At 42.3% G+C, this 17426-nt stretch overlaps 3 protein-coding genes across 4 annotated transcripts; all 3 read left to right on the top strand.

Moving 5' to 3' along the window:
* The first annotated feature begins 5696 nt into the window (after positions 1-5696).
* Positions 5697-9540, top strand: LOC115663853 (MDIS1-interacting receptor like kinase 2-like). Its single transcript, XM_056316872.1, has 3 exons — positions 5697-8534; positions 8621-9059; positions 9170-9540. Exons 1-2 carry the CDS (start codon positions 5729-5731, stop codon positions 9022-9024), a joined length of 3210 nt encoding a protein of 1069 aa, XP_056172847.1. The 5' UTR covers positions 5697-5728; the 3' UTR covers positions 9025-9059; positions 9170-9540.
* A 2998-nt stretch (positions 9541-12538) lies between these two features.
* Positions 12539-16265, top strand: LOC115669430 (MDIS1-interacting receptor like kinase 2-like). Of its 2 annotated transcripts, XM_056317525.1 has the most exons (3): positions 12539-15472; positions 15559-15996; positions 16107-16265. In XM_056317525.1, exons 1-2 carry the CDS (start codon positions 14022-14024, stop codon positions 15959-15961), a joined length of 1854 nt encoding a protein of 617 aa, XP_056173500.1. In that variant the 5' UTR covers positions 12539-14021; the 3' UTR covers positions 15962-15996; positions 16107-16265. The 2 variants fall into 2 exon arrangements, with proteins under 2 accessions (XP_056173500.1, XP_056173499.1); XM_056317524.1 differs by having other exon boundaries at positions 15559-16265.
* On the top strand, positions 12665-13675 carry LOC115663851 (MDIS1-interacting receptor like kinase 2-like). The gene is made up of 2 exons (XM_056317475.1): positions 12665-12959; positions 13194-13675. Exons 1-2 carry the CDS (start codon positions 12665-12667, stop codon positions 13673-13675), a joined length of 777 nt encoding a protein of 258 aa, XP_056173450.1.
* Positions 16266-17426: the final 1161 nt, after the last annotated feature.

The following is a 17426-nucleotide window of genomic DNA, read 5'->3' as shown; positions in this document are numbered from 1 at the left end:
CGATAAATTTTAGGATTTCTAGTAAATATATCCCAAAATTAATTTAAGGTAAATGTGGGTATATCAATTTGAAACTTTTTGTGACACGAAAATTAGTTTAGGGTAAATATAACATGAGTGTACCAGTCGCAACTCTCCCAGCAGGGTGAAGACGAGTAGATGGGTTTAGAGGTAATGTTGACTTGAAAACCAGCAGTCCTCAATTGGCTTGTCGACATTGGAAAATTAAAGTTAAAATAGATTTATTTATGAAGTCCAACCTAACTAAAAGTCGCTCCTAGCTAGCCACTGGCCTTGTGGCTAGCTAAGAGTCAAGTGAAGTATGCGAGGTACCTAACTTTTACGCAACCACATATTTGAGATAGGACATAATTGCACTAATTCTCTAACTAGTGCCCTTTTTCTGAAGAAAAAAAATTGACATCGATTACTCTTTTTTGTGATCGTTAGATTCTTTAATCAAAGCAATGCAATGCTACCTACTATTTAATTTATCACCAAAAATGATAAATGCAATAAACTAAAGTTAAACAAACGCAAAGCTTATAAATAAAGGAAATGTATATGTTTACTAGAAATCCTAAAACTTGTCACGAAAGTGCAATTGAGTCATAAAACTTACAAAGTGTGCAATTACGTTCTAAAACTTGTTAAATTGGTTCAATCGTGTCTTAAAGTTAATACCGTCCAATTTGACTAACGAAAAATGCTGACATGAATTTTTTATTATTTTTCTATCCTACATAGCAATGATGGGACTTTTTTATAATTAGTTTAATACTAATTTTATTTAAATTAAATTTAAAAAATAAGTTAAAATTGCGTTGGCAGCGGCGGCAGCGAGGGCTTGCAGCCCTTCTCGCCTATCCTCCTCCTTTTTTTTAAAGCTTATTTTTATAATATTGAAAATCAAATTTGAACCAAAATGATATCGTTTTAGTCTTACGTTTCATTCTTTGGCGACGCCATCGCCACGTAAGAGAGAGAAAATATTAAACTAAGCCACGTCAACGCCACGTCAGCATTTTTCGTTAATAAGTTTGACAGTGTTAACTTTAGGACTCGATCGAACCGATTTAATAAATTTTGGGACTTGATTGCACTTTTTACAAGTTTTATGACTCAATTGTACTTTGGTGACAAGTTTTAAGACTTAAGGAAAATAAGTTCTTTCTAGCAAAAAAAAGGAAAATAAGTTCTTATTATGTGTAGATTTCAATGGTGGTCATTAAACTTTGACATAATCGAAAGTTTACACTTCGTAATCCAACAACAATATCATTATCCTGGAATAACGTACGGGACAATCTCTATTGGAACCACCGAGAGCACTTCAAAATTCCCACAAATAATCACGGCACACTCTTTTTAAATGGTAAGTTAGAACAGAATTAAAGAGCAGACCTCCACAATCACGTTATAATCTGTCAAAACGGCTCAAACAAGCGGGCTCAGCTCATTTTTTTAGAGTTTAGCTAACCCAACTCGGCCAATTAAAGAGTAGATCGTTAATCCATTTCGACACCTCTCCCTTTGCTCGAACGTGATCATCAGCTGTCGTTTCTGCAAGAACGGGTCAACCACGTCAAGATTTGGCTTTCCCGAATGCCGAGTGAGACGACTTCCCTTTTGCGCTTTGAATTGCAAAATGTGTGGCACGGATTAGGATTTGATCGTGTGGAAAGTTAAGAGTGTTCGCACACAACAAGAAAGACCTCAACTTTACGTCACTTTCCTCAAAGACTTCCCTGTCAAAGTCTCCGGATTTCATTTGGGGGGTGGGCCTCAATTCCGAAAGGGGGACTGACCGAGTCAGAACGTACCTTTTCATAGTCTTCACTTGTTAGTTGTCGTTGTTGCATTCCCATTATCATGGAAAATGATGGGAAGGCGAGAGTTTTCACAACCTTTTTAAACATCGCTCGTTGCCCCGGGAAAAGAAAAACAGAAAACCAACCACATAGTAACATGCCATCAACAGCAATCAGAATGATCATCAAATGACCTTGAGATTAATTCAAATCACATTCCATGATGAATGACCAGCAAGTATTCATCGAACACAGTCCACAATTTAATTATAGAAACGAAACCTAAACATGCTAAAAGTGATTGGAAACCATGGACACATTTAGGGCTTAATTATGAGCAAGCCGAATGACAACCGACCGGAGCTAAGTCTAGAACCAGCAGACTAGACTCATATTCGTCAAACCAGGCTAAGCCCAAATCCATTAACTAATTAAACTCAATATTCATTAATGTTTCGTTTGTTTCGCGAAAAATAAGTAATTTAGAAAATATTTTCTTAAAAAATAATCACTTGGAATAATTAGTTAATTTAAAATATTTCCATTGTTGACAACGATTTATTAGCGATACAAGCACATCAACATCTAGAGCTTATCACACCAGAACACCAAAATATTGAAGGTATATACTTAATAATCAATCTCCTATATTCACCACAAGACCCATGCCATCGGCTATTACCTTCGACCATAGCCATTCGTCGGACGTTACCCCCTTTACTACGACTTACCAAAGAGGACGGAAACTGAGGATATGAAGTAAGACCACCATGTGGAGATAAACTCGAATGTTTTACGAACAATGGGTAAGTGTGACATCAACTCTAGCGAAGCTCTCACCAGTAACCATCATTTGCAGGCATTGGAACATAAAACACAAAAACAATGAACCCACGACCGTGTGCTATTTTTTTGGGTCTTGACCATGCTGCTTGAAGATGGGTTCGATCCGTTGACCTTACATTCAACTGATGCATTAGATGCGGGATTCTAACATGCGACGGTGATGACAAGTTGCTTGAAAATGCGACCGTGCACTATTTTTTTGGGTCTTGACGAAGCTGCTTGAAAATGGGTTCGATCCGTTCGCCTTACATGCAGCTGATGCCTTAGTTGCCGGATTCTAACATGCGACGGTGATGAAAAGTCACGGCACTAGTGATTTTGTAAAAAGATATAGCACTAATGGTCTTATGAATTGTTCAAACTCCACAACCGTGCGCTACTCCCCTTTCTCTCGATTCTTTACGAGGGTCTCCTCGTATCTGAAAGTGAAGAATTAACCTAGAAATATTGTAGCTAGTACGTAGCTTGACATTATGGTGGTTTTCTGAAGATTCAGGGCGATATGGAGTTAAAGGATGGGACCAAAAGATCCCCATGACGGCCTGATTGAATGCATCCGCTTGAGGTTCTGGTGCCCCTCAAATGGTTGTACGGCAGGAATTGGATGAGGAAAGCATCCTGGCGTCGGTTGGGGCCTTAGCATCATATGTTGTGCTCTCAGAGCAATAAATGCGAGTGTCCAAATATAACATATGATTCCAATTTACTATCGTCTCGAATGACCTAAGTTGCGACAGAATGATAGGTTGTATTTGACCATATTGAAAGCTTATCTTTCTTCCAAATTAGAGATACCTTGCAAAGCCTTAGTTTTATTCCAATGAAGTAATTACTAGCCTTTTAAGAATAGGTAAATGGGATTAGCTCATTAGCAGCTCGAGCCCATATACATTTGTGTTCTGTTTGGATTTGATGTACCTTTGGAAATTATGGTCATTTAGGTAGGAGAGAAGCAATAAAAAAAATGAAGCGCCTTTGTGATTATCTAAATCAATAATAGATCTTAAGAAAATTTAGGCCACACCATATGACACTTATTGTGATATAATTATTGTTTTTGTGCTAAAGTTTGTAATATAATGATTGATTATGGTTCTATCTATCCATTTAGGATCAACAAGCTCTCAGATTTACCCGGTAATTTTCCCACTTAGGGGTTAGGTCAAGTTTGGGTGGGTTGAAATTGGATCCGACTCAAATTAACCCATATTTTTATAATATAATTTTGGCAACCCATGCCCAATCTCACATGAACCCAAGTCATACCCAACTCAATTCAGGCTCCAATTCTTAGCAATTTTCCCCTTTAAATATGGAAAATAACATATTGAAGAAAAAAAAATTGACATTGACTGCTCTTTTTTGCGGTCGTTAGATTCTTCAATCAAAGCAATGTAATGCTACCTACTATTTAATTTATCGCCAAAAAAGATAAATGCAATAAACCAAAGTTAAACAAACGCAAAGCTTATAAATAAAGGAAAGGGATATATTTACTAAAAGTCTCAAAACCTGTCACGAAAGTACAATTGAGTCCTAAAACTAGCAAAAAGTGCAAATAAGCCCTAAAACTTGTCAAATTGATTCAATCTAGTCCTAAAGTTAACACCGTCCAATTTGGCAAACGGAAAATGTTGATGTAACTTTTTTATTATTTTTTCTATCCTATGTGGCAGTGACGTGGGTTTTTTATAATTACTTTAATACTAATTTTATTTAAATTAAATTTTAAAAATAAGTTAAAATTTAAAAAAATTTAAAAAAAGGAGGAGGAGGCGGAGGATAGGCGGGGACGGCCTCCCCGCCGTCACATGGGGACGGTCGGGATCGGCAACCCTCGCCGACGGTAGGTGAGGGCCCGTAGGCCCTCGCCCCGTGAGGGTCACTGGCCCCTCCCGACGATGGTGAGGCGGCAGCGACGGCGGCGGCAGCGGTGAGGGCTTGCAGCCCTCCTCGCCTGTCCTCCTCCTTTTTTTTTAAAGCTTATTTTTATAATTTAATTTAAATCAAATTAGTATTAAAAATCAAATTTTGGGCACAACAACGTCGTTTTAGCCTTATGTTTCATACTTTAGCGATGCTATCGCCACGCAGAAGAGAGAAAATATTAAATAAGCCAATTCAACTCCATGTCAGCATTTTCCGTTAGTAAGTTTGACAGTATTAACTTTAGGACTCGATTGAACCAATTTGACAAGTTTTAAAACTTGATAACCCTTTTTGCAAGTTTTAGGACTCAATAACACTTTGATGACAAGTTTTAAGACTTAAGGAAAATAAGTTCTTATTAATGTGTAGATTTCAATGCTGGTCATTAAACTTTGACATAATCAAAAGTTTACACTTCGTAATCCAACGACAATATCGTTATTCCGGAATAGCATGCGGGACAATCTCTATTGGAACCATCGAGAGCACTTCAAAATTCCCCATATAATCCCAGCGCACTCTTTTTAAATGGTAAGTTAGAACAGAATTAAAGAGCAGACCTCCACAATCACGTTATGATCTGTCAAAATGGCTCAAACAAGCGGGCCCAGCTCATTTGTTTAGATTTTAGCTAACCCAACTCCGCCAATTAAAGAGCAGGTCGTTAATCCATTTCGACACCTCTCCCTTTGCTCGAACATGATCATCGGCTGTCGTTTCTGCAAGAACGGAGTCGACCGCGTCAAGATTTGGCTTTCGTGAATGCCGAGTGAGAAGACTACCCTTTTGCGCTTTGAATTGCAAAATGTGTGGCACGGATTAGGATTTGATCGTGTGGAAAGTTAAGAGTGTTCACACACAACAAGAAAGACCTTGCATCACTTTCCTCGAAGACTTCCCTGTCAAAGTCTCTGGATTTCATTTGGGGGGTGGGACTCAATTCCGAAAGAGGGATTGACCGAGTCAGAACGTACCTTTTCATAGTCTTCACTAGTTAGTTGTCGTTGTTGCATTCCCATTATCATGGAAAATGATAGGAAGGTGAGAGTTCTCACAACCTTTTTAAGCATCGCTCGTTGCCTCGGGAAAAGAAAGCCCAACTTACCTGAAACAAAAGAGAAGAAGAAGAAGAAGAAGAATCCATGGATTCTTCATCAGAATTCAAGAGGGTCATGAGCCTTGTGGCTACCCTAGCCCTTTGCACTATCTTTGTCATTCCGCTTCCTGCTTATGCTTCCCCTGCAGAAGCCCAAGCCCTCCTCAAGTGGAAGTCCAGTCTTGGCAACCATTCAATTTCTTCCCTCTCTTCCTGGACTCCCTCTCCTCGTAATGCTACCGGTTCCAATTCGACTGTGAGTCCGTGTGCTTGGTATGGCATCTCCTGCAATAGGGCCAGGAGCGTGATCAGGATAAATCTCACCAGCGCCTATGTTGAAGGTACGCTTGACGAATTCCCATTCTCAACTTTGTCTCATCTCATGTACATGGACCTAAGCATAAATAGTCTCTCTGGCCACATTCCGCCTCAAATTGGTCTCCTGAGCAATCTCGCCTATCTTGACCTCTCTATCAATCGGTTCTCGGGGAAAATACCGCCGGAGATCAGCCGTCTAACGAAACTGGAGGCCCTGCACCTGGTTTCCAATGAGTTAAATGGCTCCATTCCCCAAGAAATCGGGCAGTTGCATTTGCTCAGTGAGGTCGCACTGTATTCGAATCTGTTGGATGGATCCATACCTTCCTCATTGGGTAATTTGGGCAAATTAACTACATTGCATGTCTACAACAACTCCCTTTCTGGTTCTATTCCTCCTGAAATAGCAAATATGACAAATTTGGAAGTGCTCCACATGGACACCAACTTCCTAACAGGACCAATTCCATCCACTTTGGGGAACTTAGCCAAATTGAGAGAGCTGCACCTATTTGCTAATAAGCTTACCGGTTCCATCCCCCTAGAGTTAGGGAATTTGAGCCTTCTTAGCTCTTTGAGCCTTTGTGATAATAATCTTACCAGTTCAATCCCGCCAATATTAGGCAACTTGACGAAGCTTACCCTTCTTTATCTCTACGGTAACCAGCTTTCCGGTCACATTCCTAATGAGATAGGAAATCTTCGCGCTATGCTTGACTTAGAGCTGAGTAGAAATCAGCTCACTGGCCCAATTCCTTCTTCTTTGGGTAACCTGACCAACCTAGTATATTTATTCCTCCGCGAGAATCAGCTTTCTGGTTCAATTCCTGGATCCTTCGGTGATCTAGTAAACTTGGAGGTGCTACAATTGGATTCCAACCAATTCACTGGCTCCTTACCAGATAACTTGTGCCGAGGTGGGTTGCTGCAAAACCTCACAGTGAGTGACAACGACTTAACTGGTTCTATCCCTAGAAGCTTGAGAAATTGCACAAGCTTAGTCAGAATACGCCTCGAGGAAAACCAGCTCACTGGAAATATATCAGAGACCTTCGGTGTCTACCCCAACTTGGACTTTATCGACATGAGTTTCAACAAGTTCTATGGAGAAATCTCAACAAATTGGGGAAGTTGCATGCATTTAAGTGATCTAAGAATTGCTGGAAATAACATCACCGGTAGCTTGCCTCCTGAGATTGGAAACGTGACTCAACTGCGTGCAATTGATCTTTCTTCCAATGGTTTAGTCGGCGAGGTTCCAAAAGAATTTGAAAACTTGACCTCTTTGGTGAGTTTGAATCTAAGCAGGAACCGACTTTCTGGCCATATAAGTCCCGAGATTGTATCGCTACCTGCTCTTCAAAAATTGGATTTGTCCGGGAATAGATTTAGCATGTCTATCCCGCAGACTATAGGGCTTGCTTCAAATTTGTTCCTCTTGGATCTGAGCAACAACCAGTTGAGCCATGATATTCCAGGGGATTTAGGGATGCTAATTCATTTATGCGAGCTAGACTTGAGTTGTAACTTGTTAAGCGGTGAGATTCCAGCTCAATTCAGCAAGCTGCAAAGCCTAGTGAAACTTGACCTTTCACACAATAATCTTTCTGGCCTTATATACAAGACTTTCGAGGGTATGCTGGGTTTGGCGGAGGTTGACATCTCCCACAACAAGTTTGAGGGTCCAATCCCCAACACCACGGCATTCCAGAATGCAACAAAAGAAGCGTTAGAAGGTAATAGTGGATTGTGTGGAAATGTTGAAGGACTTGAGCCTTGTAACCAAGCGGTGGTGGATAGGGAAAACTCTACCGCGGGACGCAGAGTGTTTCTTATTGTGTTTCCTCTCCTAGGAGCAGTTCTTCTGTTTATTTTCTTTGGAATATTCTTCATTTCCCGTAGAAAGAAGTTCCATCCAACTGCGGAACTAGCACCCAAGACAACTGAAGTCTTTTCTCTATCAAAGTACGATGGAAAGATCTTATATGAAGACATCATTGAAGCCACCGGGGCTTTTGATGAGATTTTCTGTATTGGCAGGGGAGGCTATGGAAGTGTCTTCAAAGCCAAATTAAGATCAGGTGATACAGTAGCTGTAAAGAAGCTGCATCAAACAGCTGATAGCGGGCAAACAGATCAAAAGGAATTTTTGAATGAGATTAGGGCATTGACGGAAATTCGACACCGCAATATTGTGAAACTTAAGGGCTTTTGTTCTCATCCACAACACTCATTCTTGGTGTATGAGTACTTGGACAGAGGAAGCTTGTCTACAATCCTGAGCAATGAAGAAGAAGCTAAAAAGTTGGACTGGAACAAGCGGGTGAATATAGTAAAAGGCGTGGCTCATGCTCTATCTTATATGCACCATGATTGTATCCCTCCAATCGTTCATCGAGATATTTCGAGTAACAACATTCTGCTTGATTCGGAGTACGAGGCGCATGTTTCTGACTTCGGCACGGCTAAGCTTCTCAAACTGGACACATCAAACTGGAGTGCAGTCGTCGGCACATATGGTTATGTAGCTCCAGGTTAATACCTAAACTTGACTCTTGATCCGTCCATTTAGCTAAAGCAACGTCTTCGTGCTAACACATATATCTCCTTCTTTGTGCAGAGCTTGCTTACACAATGAAGGTGACGGAGAAATGTGATGTGTATAGCTTTGGAACAGTGGCCATCGAGGTGATCAAAGGAAGACATCCGGGGGACAGCGTTTCAACTCTATTAGCTCCAGTCGACATGGAGATCTCAGCAGTTCTGAGGAATATATTGGATTCACGCCTGCCAATACCCACACCAGGCATCGAGGATGAACTTCTGACCATCTTAAAGCTTGCAGTCGCTTGCCTATCTGCTAATCCCCAACTCAGGCCGTCGATGGAACTGATTTCTCGTGAGCTTTCAGCTTGTTCAACCATTTTCCATAATGTTCAAAATTCAGAGACACCCACTGATCCCGGGACAGATGCAACAAGTTCAAGCCGTTCACTGGATCAATCTGTAGAAGATATCGTCTGATAAACGATTTTGCTCTGTCAACCACATGCAAGAAGGTCTAGATCTTTAATGAAAAACAAAGTCGTTTTAAACTAATAAATTAAGTCTCAAACTTTTTCTAATATATTGTTTCGCTCACTGATGTGTTAGCTTCATTTGCATTTAGGAGAAATATTTTGACCGGACACAAGGTTTCGTGTTTAGCCCGATGAGGACTACATTTCGTTCATACCCAAGTAAGTATAGAACTGCCTTTTGTTTTCGAAGGAGCAAAACCTGAACTCACTGGCATCTTGTTTCATTTTTAAAGAGAACAGCCGAACTCAAGAGATATTTCAGTCGGTTTCTGTATCTAGTCTTAATCAAACCCGTGTCGTCGCGGTGAAAGCTATGTATCCACGTCAAGTTAGAGTTAGAAAATATGACTTTTGTATCAGCATAAAGTTGCTTGTCTATCTAGCGTTGTCATCTTGAAGGTGAAGGGTCGATGTAAAGTCGAAACGGAACATTTATATGAAGTCTCTGAAATCTTGTCCATTGTTAGTCCTTTCATGAGGATCATTTTGGATTTGTGTAGATACAAAATCCTCTGACATGCCTTACCAAAAAAAAAATCCTCTGACATGCAGAACAGTTTCAATCATGCATCCTTTCATAGTGCATTCAATCAGAATCTAATTGTTCTAATCGCAGTCATCAATCATAATTTTGTTTTGTTATACGTTGTCAAGCGATGTGGGACGATATTTCAACACTTTCTCTCACGTAAACGCCCATAAGCGAAAGAAATAGCCTAGTCCTGATACCATATTAGAAAATCCAACCCAAAAGCCTAAATTAATAAGTGCAGAAATAGCACAAGAATATAAAGAGCATCTGGAACGCGTTGTCAAGCGATATAGGCCAATATTCCAATATGGTATTTGGTGTAACTCACTCTTGAGAGAGTGCATTCAATCAGTTCCTATTCCGAGTGCAATGTGCAAGTTGTTATGGCATGGGTATTTATTAGACCTTGTCTCTTAGGTTTATCTAATGTTATTCCAGTAAAATTGATAATCGTACAACTTTTATATAGATTTGTCAAACTAGTAAGTCGGGTTGAGTCTAGTCAAAAATGGATCCGACTCAAATTAACCAATTTAACTCATATAATCCCATATTTATGTAATACAATTTTAGCGACTCATATCCCAATCCACCTGGACCCAACTCATACTCAATCCAACTAGGTTTTGATTCCTAGTAATTTTTTTACTTGATTATGGAAAATAGCATACTGAAAGAAATAACCAACTGAAAGCAAATGTCCATCTTGCAGCCGCGAGATTATTTAATCAAAGCAAGGCAATGGTTCTCACTAATTTGATTTATTACAAAAATAATAAATGCAATAAACTAAAGTAAAAATGAATCCCAAAGCTTATAAATAAAAGGAAGATAAGTTCTTATAATGTTTAGATTCCAGCGATGGTCATTAAACTTCGACATAATCAAAGTGTACACACATTCATAATCCAACAACGAAATCATTACCCCGTGTAACATGCGGGAATATTTGTATTGGGGCCATCAAGCACTTCAAAAATTACAAAATAATCACAGCGCATGAGCTCAAAAAATATAAATCATTTGACATAATGGTGCATTTATTTCACTAAATATTTCACGATAAAAAAAAATATTTATCATCAAAACCATTTTCACGTAAAATAATTAATTTTATTTTGTTTAGTAGTTTACGGAAAGTGATTTCCTCCTTGGTAGAAGAGAAAGTTATTTTCCCCAATCGAAAAAACTTGTTGTTTTCAGTTTCTGGAAAAACGTTTTCTGTAAATCGAATAGTTTTCCGTCATCCAAACACAGGAAAGTCGGAAAACAATTTTCAGTAACAGTTTTCCTTCAAACAAACGAACCCTAAATCACGATCGCGAATTATTTTTCTACTTGTAAGTGCAATAAAACAAAAGAGCGGACCTCCACAACCACATTATCGTTTGTCGAAAAGGGCTCGAACAAGCAGGCCAAAGACGATCTTGATTTTTCTTCTTCTTCAATTTTCCTTTCGATTAATATGGGTTTGCAAGTGGGTATGGTCCAGACGCAGTAGCTCGATCATCAGCTGTAATTTCTGCAGGAATGAAGTCAACCGGCGCCAGATTTGACTTCATTAGAGGACTCCCCTTCGGCGCATTCAGAACTGCATAATGTGTGAAACGAATTTAGGATTTGATCACTCTCCACAACGACTTCTCTGTCAAATTCTCTGGATTTCTAACTATGGTGGGGTCGAAACAGCGACGGATCCGAGTCAGAAAGCCGCCAAGGAAGACTGAATGGAAGAAAGCTCCAAAGTCTTGATGGAACCAAAAATTCGTCTAAGGTCCCGTTTGGTAACGTGCCAAACAGTGAAAATTTCTGTTCTTTTGTTCCCAGAAATAGTTTGGGAACAGAAATGCGTTTGGTAAACTTTTTGTTTCCGGGCACATTTTTGCAAATATTTATGCCGAGAAACAGTTTTGGAAGAGAAACAAGAAGTAAAAAAAAGTTGCTTCTTGTTTCTCGGTACAATTTTGAGAATTAGTTTTTTTTCTTCTTTTTCTTTTTTTTCTTTTCTTCTTTTTGTGTTGCTCTTCTTGGGTTGTGGCCGGTCGCCAGGCGACCGGCCACAGCCCAGGGCCGGCGAGGGCGTCACGGCCCTCGCCGGCCGCCGGCGGAGGCGAGGGTCCCCCTACGGCGAGGGTGAGGCGGACCCTCGCCGCGGGCGAGGCGGCTCGCCGTCGGTCATGGCGAGGTCGGCCTCGCCCCGGATCTGGCGAGGCCGAGCCTCGCCGTCGCGACCCACGGCGGCCGACCTCGCCATGGGTCGCAACGACGAGGCTCGGCCTCACCGGATCCGGGCGAGGCCGACCTTGCCGTCGCGACCCACGGTGAGGCTCGGCCTCGCCGTGGTCGCAACAGCCTCGCCCGGATCCGGCGAGGCTCGGCCTCGCCCGGATCGCCTTGCCGTGGGTCGCAACGGCGAGGTCAGCCTCGCCCAGATTTGGCGAGGCCGACCTCGCCATGATCGACGGCGAGCCGCCTCGCTCAGGCGGCGAGGGTCTAGCCCTCGCCCTCGCCGGCAGGGGGGACCCTCGCCTCCGCCGGCGGTCGGCGAGGGCCGTGATGCCCTCGCCGGCCCTGGGCTGTGGCCGGCCGCCGGTCGCCGGCAACCGGCCATGGCCTGGGTAGAAAGAAAAAAAAATTAAACAATTCAAAATATTATTAATAAAAAAAAATTTGTGTGTAGTTACCAAACGCATTTCTGTTCTTTTCTATTCCAGGAATAGAAATTTTGGACAGTTTACCAAGCGCCTTCAAATGCACAGAAATTGTTTTCGGGCACAAAATAAAAAAAAATCATTTCTGTTCAGAAATAGTTCCCGGGCACAGAATGATTGTCATGCGCATCCTAAGTCGACTGTCGGATGCTGACTGCCAAGCTATATCCACTGACTTTTCTTAGCCTTCCTTAAAATAATGATTGTTATTGCATGCCCGTTGTAATGGAAGACGATAGAAAGGGGAGTATTCACGAGCATCTTAAGCATCACTCAGTGCCTCAGGAACAAAGAAAACCAACTTCCCATAACCAAAAAGAAGAACAGAAGAATAAGAATCCATGGATACTTCGCCAGAATTCAAGAGGGTCATGAGCCTTGTGACAGCCCTTGCCCTTTTTGCTACCTTTGTCATTCCACTTCCTGTTCATGCTTCCCCTGCGGAAGCACAAGCCCTCCTCGACTGGAAGTCCAGTCTTGGCAACCATTCGGTTTCTTCCCTTTCTTCGTGGACTCCCTCTCCTCATAATGCCACCGGCTCCGGTTCGACTGTGAGTCCATGCGCTTGGTATGGCATCTCCTGTGATCGGGCGGGGACCGTGATCAGGATTAATCTCACCAGCGCCTATGTCGAAGGTACACTTGAGGAATTTCCATTCTCATCTTTGTCTCATCTCCTGTACATGGACCTAAGCATAAATAGTCTCTCCGGCCGCATTCCGCCTCAAATCAGTCTCTTGAGCAATCTCACCTATCTCGACCTCTCTATCAATCGGTTCTCGGGCATAATACCGCTAGAGATTGGCCGTCTAACGAAACTATAGGTCCTACACCTGGTTTTCAATGATTTGAATGGCTCGATTCCCCTAGAAATCGGGCAGTTGCATTTGCTTAGTGAGGTCGCGTTGTATTCCAATCAGTTGCATGGATCCATACCTTCCTCATTGGGTAATTTGAGCAAATTAGCTAGACTGTATGTCTACAACAACTCCCTTTCTGGTTCTATTCCTCCTGAAATGGGAAATATGACAAATCTGGAAGTGCTTCACATGGACACCAACTTCCTAACAGGACCGATTCCTTCCACTTTCGGGAACTTAACCAAATTGACAGAGCTGCACCTGTTTTCTAATGAGCTTACCGGTTCCATCCCTCAGGAGTTAGGGAATTCGAACCTTCTTAGCACGTTGAGCCTTTATGATAATAATCTTACCGGTTCAATCCCGTTGACATTAGGCAATTTGATAGAGCTTACCTTTCTTTATCTCTATGGTAACCAGCTTTCGGGTCGCATTCCTGATGAGATAGGAAATCTCCGCGCTGTGGTTGACGTAGAGCTGAGTACAAATTAGCTCACTGGCCCAATTCCTTCTTCTTTGGGTAACTTGACCAGCCTAGTATATTTATTCCTCCGCGAGAATCAGCTTTCTAGTTCGATTCCTGGATCCTTCGGTGATCTAGTAAAACTTGGAGGTGCTGCAATTGGATACCAACCGGTTCACCGGCTCCTTACTGGATAACTTGTGCCGAGGTGGGTTGCTGCAAAACCTCACAGTGAGTGACAACAACTTAACTGGTTCTATCCCTAGAAGCTTGAGAAATTGCACAAGCTTAGTCAGAATACGCCTCGAGGAAAACCAGCTCACTGGAAATATATCCGAGACCTTTGGTGTCTACCCCAACTTGGACTTTATCGACATGAGTTTCAACAAGTTCTATGCAGAAATCTCAACAAATTGGGGAAGTTGCATGCGTTTAAGTGATCTAAGAATTGCTGGAAATAACATCACCGGTAGCTTGCCTCCTGAGATTGGAAACGTGACTCAACTGTGCGCAATTGATCTTTCTTCCAATGGTTTAGTCGGCGAGGTTCCAAAAGAATTTGGAAAATTGACCTCTTTAGTGAATTTGAATCTAAGCAGGAACCGACTTTCTAGCCAAATAAGTCCCGAGATTGTATCGCTACCTGCTCTTCAAAAATTGGATTTGTCCAGGAATAGATTTAGCATGTCTATCCCGCAGACTATAGGGCTTTCTTCAAACTTGGTCCTCTTGGATCTGAGCAACAACCAGTTGAGCCAAGATATTCCAGGGCAATTAGGGATGCTAACTCATTTATCCGAGCTAGACTTGAGTTATAACTTGTTAAGCGGTGAGATCCCAGCTCAATTCAGCAAGCTGCAAAGCCTAGTGAAACTTGACCTTTCACACAATAATCTTTCTGGCCTTATATACAAGATTTTCGAGGGTTTGCCAGGTTTGGCGGAGGTTGACATTTCCCACAACGAGTTTGAGGGTCCAATTCCCAACACCACAGCATTCCAAGATGCAACAAAAGAAGCGTTACAAGGTAACAGTGGATTGTGTGGAAATGTTGAAGGACTTGAGCCCTGTAATCAAGCGGCAGTAAATAGGGATAAATCTCCGGCGGGACACAGAGTGTTTCTTATTGTGTTTCCTCTGCTAGGAGCAGTTCTTCTGTTTGTTTTCATTGGAATATTCTTCATTTCCCGTAGAAAGAAGTTCCATCCAACAGCAGAACTAGCACCCAAGACAACTGAAGTCTTTTCTCTATCGAAGTACGATGGAAAGATCTTATATGAAGACATCATGGAAGCCACCGGGGCTTTTGATGAGGTTTACCGTATTGGAAGGGAAGGCTATGGAAGTGTCTTCAAAGCCAAATTAAGATCAGGTGATATAGTAGCTGTAAAGAAGCTCCATCAAACGGCTGATACTGGGCAAACAGATCAAAGGGAATTTTTGAATGAGATCAGGGCATTGACGGAAATTCGACACCGCAATATTGTAAATCTTGTGGGCTTTTGTTCGCATCCACAACACTCATTCTTGGTGTATGAGTACTTGGACAGAGGAAGCTTGTCTACGATCTTGAGCAATGAAGAAGAAGCTAGAGAGTTGGACTGGAACAAGAGGGTGAATATCGTAAAAGGCATGGCTTGTGCTCTATCTTATATGCACCATGATTGTAACCCTCCAATCGTTCATCGAGATATTTCAAGCAACAACATTCTGCTTGATTCCGAGTACGAGGCACATGTTTCTGACTTCGGCACTGCTAAGCTTCTTAAGCTGGATACATCAAACTGGAGTGCAGTCGTCGGCACATATGGATATGTAGCTCCAGATAAATTTCTAAAATCAACTCTTGATCCGAAGGTTGACCTAAAGCACTGTCTTTGTGCCAATACATATACCTCCCTCTTTGTGCAGAGCTCGCTTACACAATGAAGGTGACGGAGAAATGTGATGTGTATAGCTTTGGAATAGTGGCCATCGAGGTGATCAAAGGAAGACATCCGGGTGACAGCATTTCTTCTCTATTAGGTCCGGTCGACATGGAGATCTCAGTTGTTTTGAAGAATATATTGGATTCACGCCTGCCTACGCCTACCACAGACATCGAGGCTGAACTTTTGACCATCTTCAAGCTTGCATTGGCTTGCGTATCTGCTCATCCCCAACTCAGGCCGTCAATGGAAATGATTTCTCAGGTGCTATCTGCTCGTTCGACCATTTTCCATGGTGTCCAAAATTCACAGACAGCCACTGATCCTGTGAGACATGCAAAAGCTTCAAGCCGTTTACTAGATCAATTTGCAGAAGATAACGTCTGATAAACGATGCTGCTCTGTCAATCACATGCAAGAAGGTCTAAGATCTTAAATGAAAATTAGAGTCGTTTAAACTAGTTCATTAAGTCTCACAACTTTTTTAATCTATTGTCTCGCTCACTGATGTGCTTACTTTATTTGCATTTAGGAGATATATTTTGACTGGCGACAAGAACTTTGTGTTTAATCCATATCAGCATGACGATGAGGGCTACATTTCGTTCATGCCCAAGTAAATATAGAACTGCCTTTCGTTCTGGAAAAAGTAAAACCCGAACTTACTGGCATCTAGTTTCATTTGTAGAGAGATGACAGCTGTCAACTGATATCTCAAACTGTTTCTGTATGTAGTCTTAATCAGATTAGTGTCGTGGTAGTGAAAGGTAAGTATCCACGTCAAGTTATAGTTTAGACAAATGTGACTTTTATATTAATGTAAAGTTGATGATGAATCTACTGTTATCATCTTGAAAGCAAGGTGTTTATGTAAAATTGGAATGGAACATTTATATGAAGTTTGTAGGGCTTCGTTTGCTTGGCGGAAAATGTAACATTTCTGGAAAATATTTTTCAGGTAATCATTTTCCAGGATAATGACAATATTCTCCATTGTTTGGCTGAAACTTGAAAATGAACTAGAAAATATTTTCAGTCAATTAGTTAGAAAATTTTGATTTGATTTTCCTAAATAAACATACCTTATTCGAGCGTAGCCGGGAAATTAAGCACAGGTACCAAGGCCCCAGGTTTGGCCTCAATGGACCTCGACTCGGGCGTGGGTACCTAGGTCTCGGGCATCGATTCTAGGTCTGGTCTCGATTGACCCAAGTGTGGGTGTCAAGGACCCAAGCAAGGGAACTAGAGTCTTGGGCCTGACCTTGATGGACTCATGCCCGGCCTCGATGGACAGGGGCACGAGCACCAAGGTCCTGAGATTGGCCTCGATGGACCCAGGCGCAGGCGCCAGGGTCTTGAGATTGGCCTCGATGGACTCGAGGAGAGGCGCCAGGGTCTCGGACCTGACCTCAATGGACTCGAGCCTAAGCGCTGAGGACCTAAGCACTAGCGTCGAGGTCCCACCTGGCCTCAATAAACGCGGGACTAGCTTTGATGGACTCGGGCACTAGCATCGAGATCTCGGGCCCGACCTTAATGCACTTTGAGGCCCGAGCTCGACCTCAATGGACCCATGCCTGGCCTTGATGGACACGGGCCCGGCCTTGATGGACTCGGTCCTAGGCACCGAGTCTCGGGCCCGAGCACTGTGAACTTGAGCTCGGCCTCAGTGGACCCGTGCCCGGGCACTGGGGATCTGAGCACAAGCATGAGCACTGAGGTCTCGCGCCTAGCCTTTATGGACCTGGGCTGAGGTGTCAAGGAGCCGAGCAACGATACCAAAGTCTAGGCCTAGCCACTGGTATTGGTGTCCCCAACCCAACCTCTGTGGACCCGGGCTTAGGCATCAGGG

The sequence above is a fragment of the Syzygium oleosum genome, unplaced genomic scaffold (genome assembly GCF_021117445.2).
Source record: "Syzygium oleosum isolate NSW1041296 unplaced genomic scaffold, Sole_v2.1 Sole_v2.13, whole genome shotgun sequence".
Lineage (NCBI taxonomy): Eukaryota > Viridiplantae > Streptophyta > Magnoliopsida > Myrtales > Myrtaceae > Syzygium > Syzygium oleosum.
This window is presented reverse-complemented; position numbering and strand designations above follow the sequence as displayed.

What these genes read in the sequence shown, in the direction of transcription:
- LOC115663851 (XM_056317475.1), top strand. Translation starts at nt 12,665, where the DNA reads ATGGATACTTCGCCAGAATTCAAGAGGGTCATGAGCCTTGTGACAGCC. An exon ending in CACCAGCGCCTATGTCGAAG is followed by an intron (nt 12,960 to 13,193) that starts GTACACTTGAGG and finishes CGATTCCCCTAG; the next exon opens with AAATCGGGCAGTTGCATTTG.
- LOC115669430 (XM_056317525.1), top strand. Translation starts at nt 14,022, where the DNA reads ATGAGTTTCAACAAGTTCTATGCAGAAATCTCAACAAATTGGGGAAGT. An exon ending in TATGGATATGTAGCTCCAGA is followed by an intron (nt 15,473 to 15,558) that starts TAAATTTCTAAA and finishes TCTTTGTGCAGA; the next exon opens with GCTCGCTTACACAATGAAGG.
- LOC115663853 (XM_056316872.1), top strand. Translation starts at nt 5,729, where the DNA reads ATGGATTCTTCATCAGAATTCAAGAGGGTCATGAGCCTTGTGGCTACC. An exon ending in ATATGGTTATGTAGCTCCAG is followed by an intron (nt 8,535 to 8,620) that starts GTTAATACCTAA and finishes TTCTTTGTGCAG; the next exon opens with AGCTTGCTTACACAATGAAG.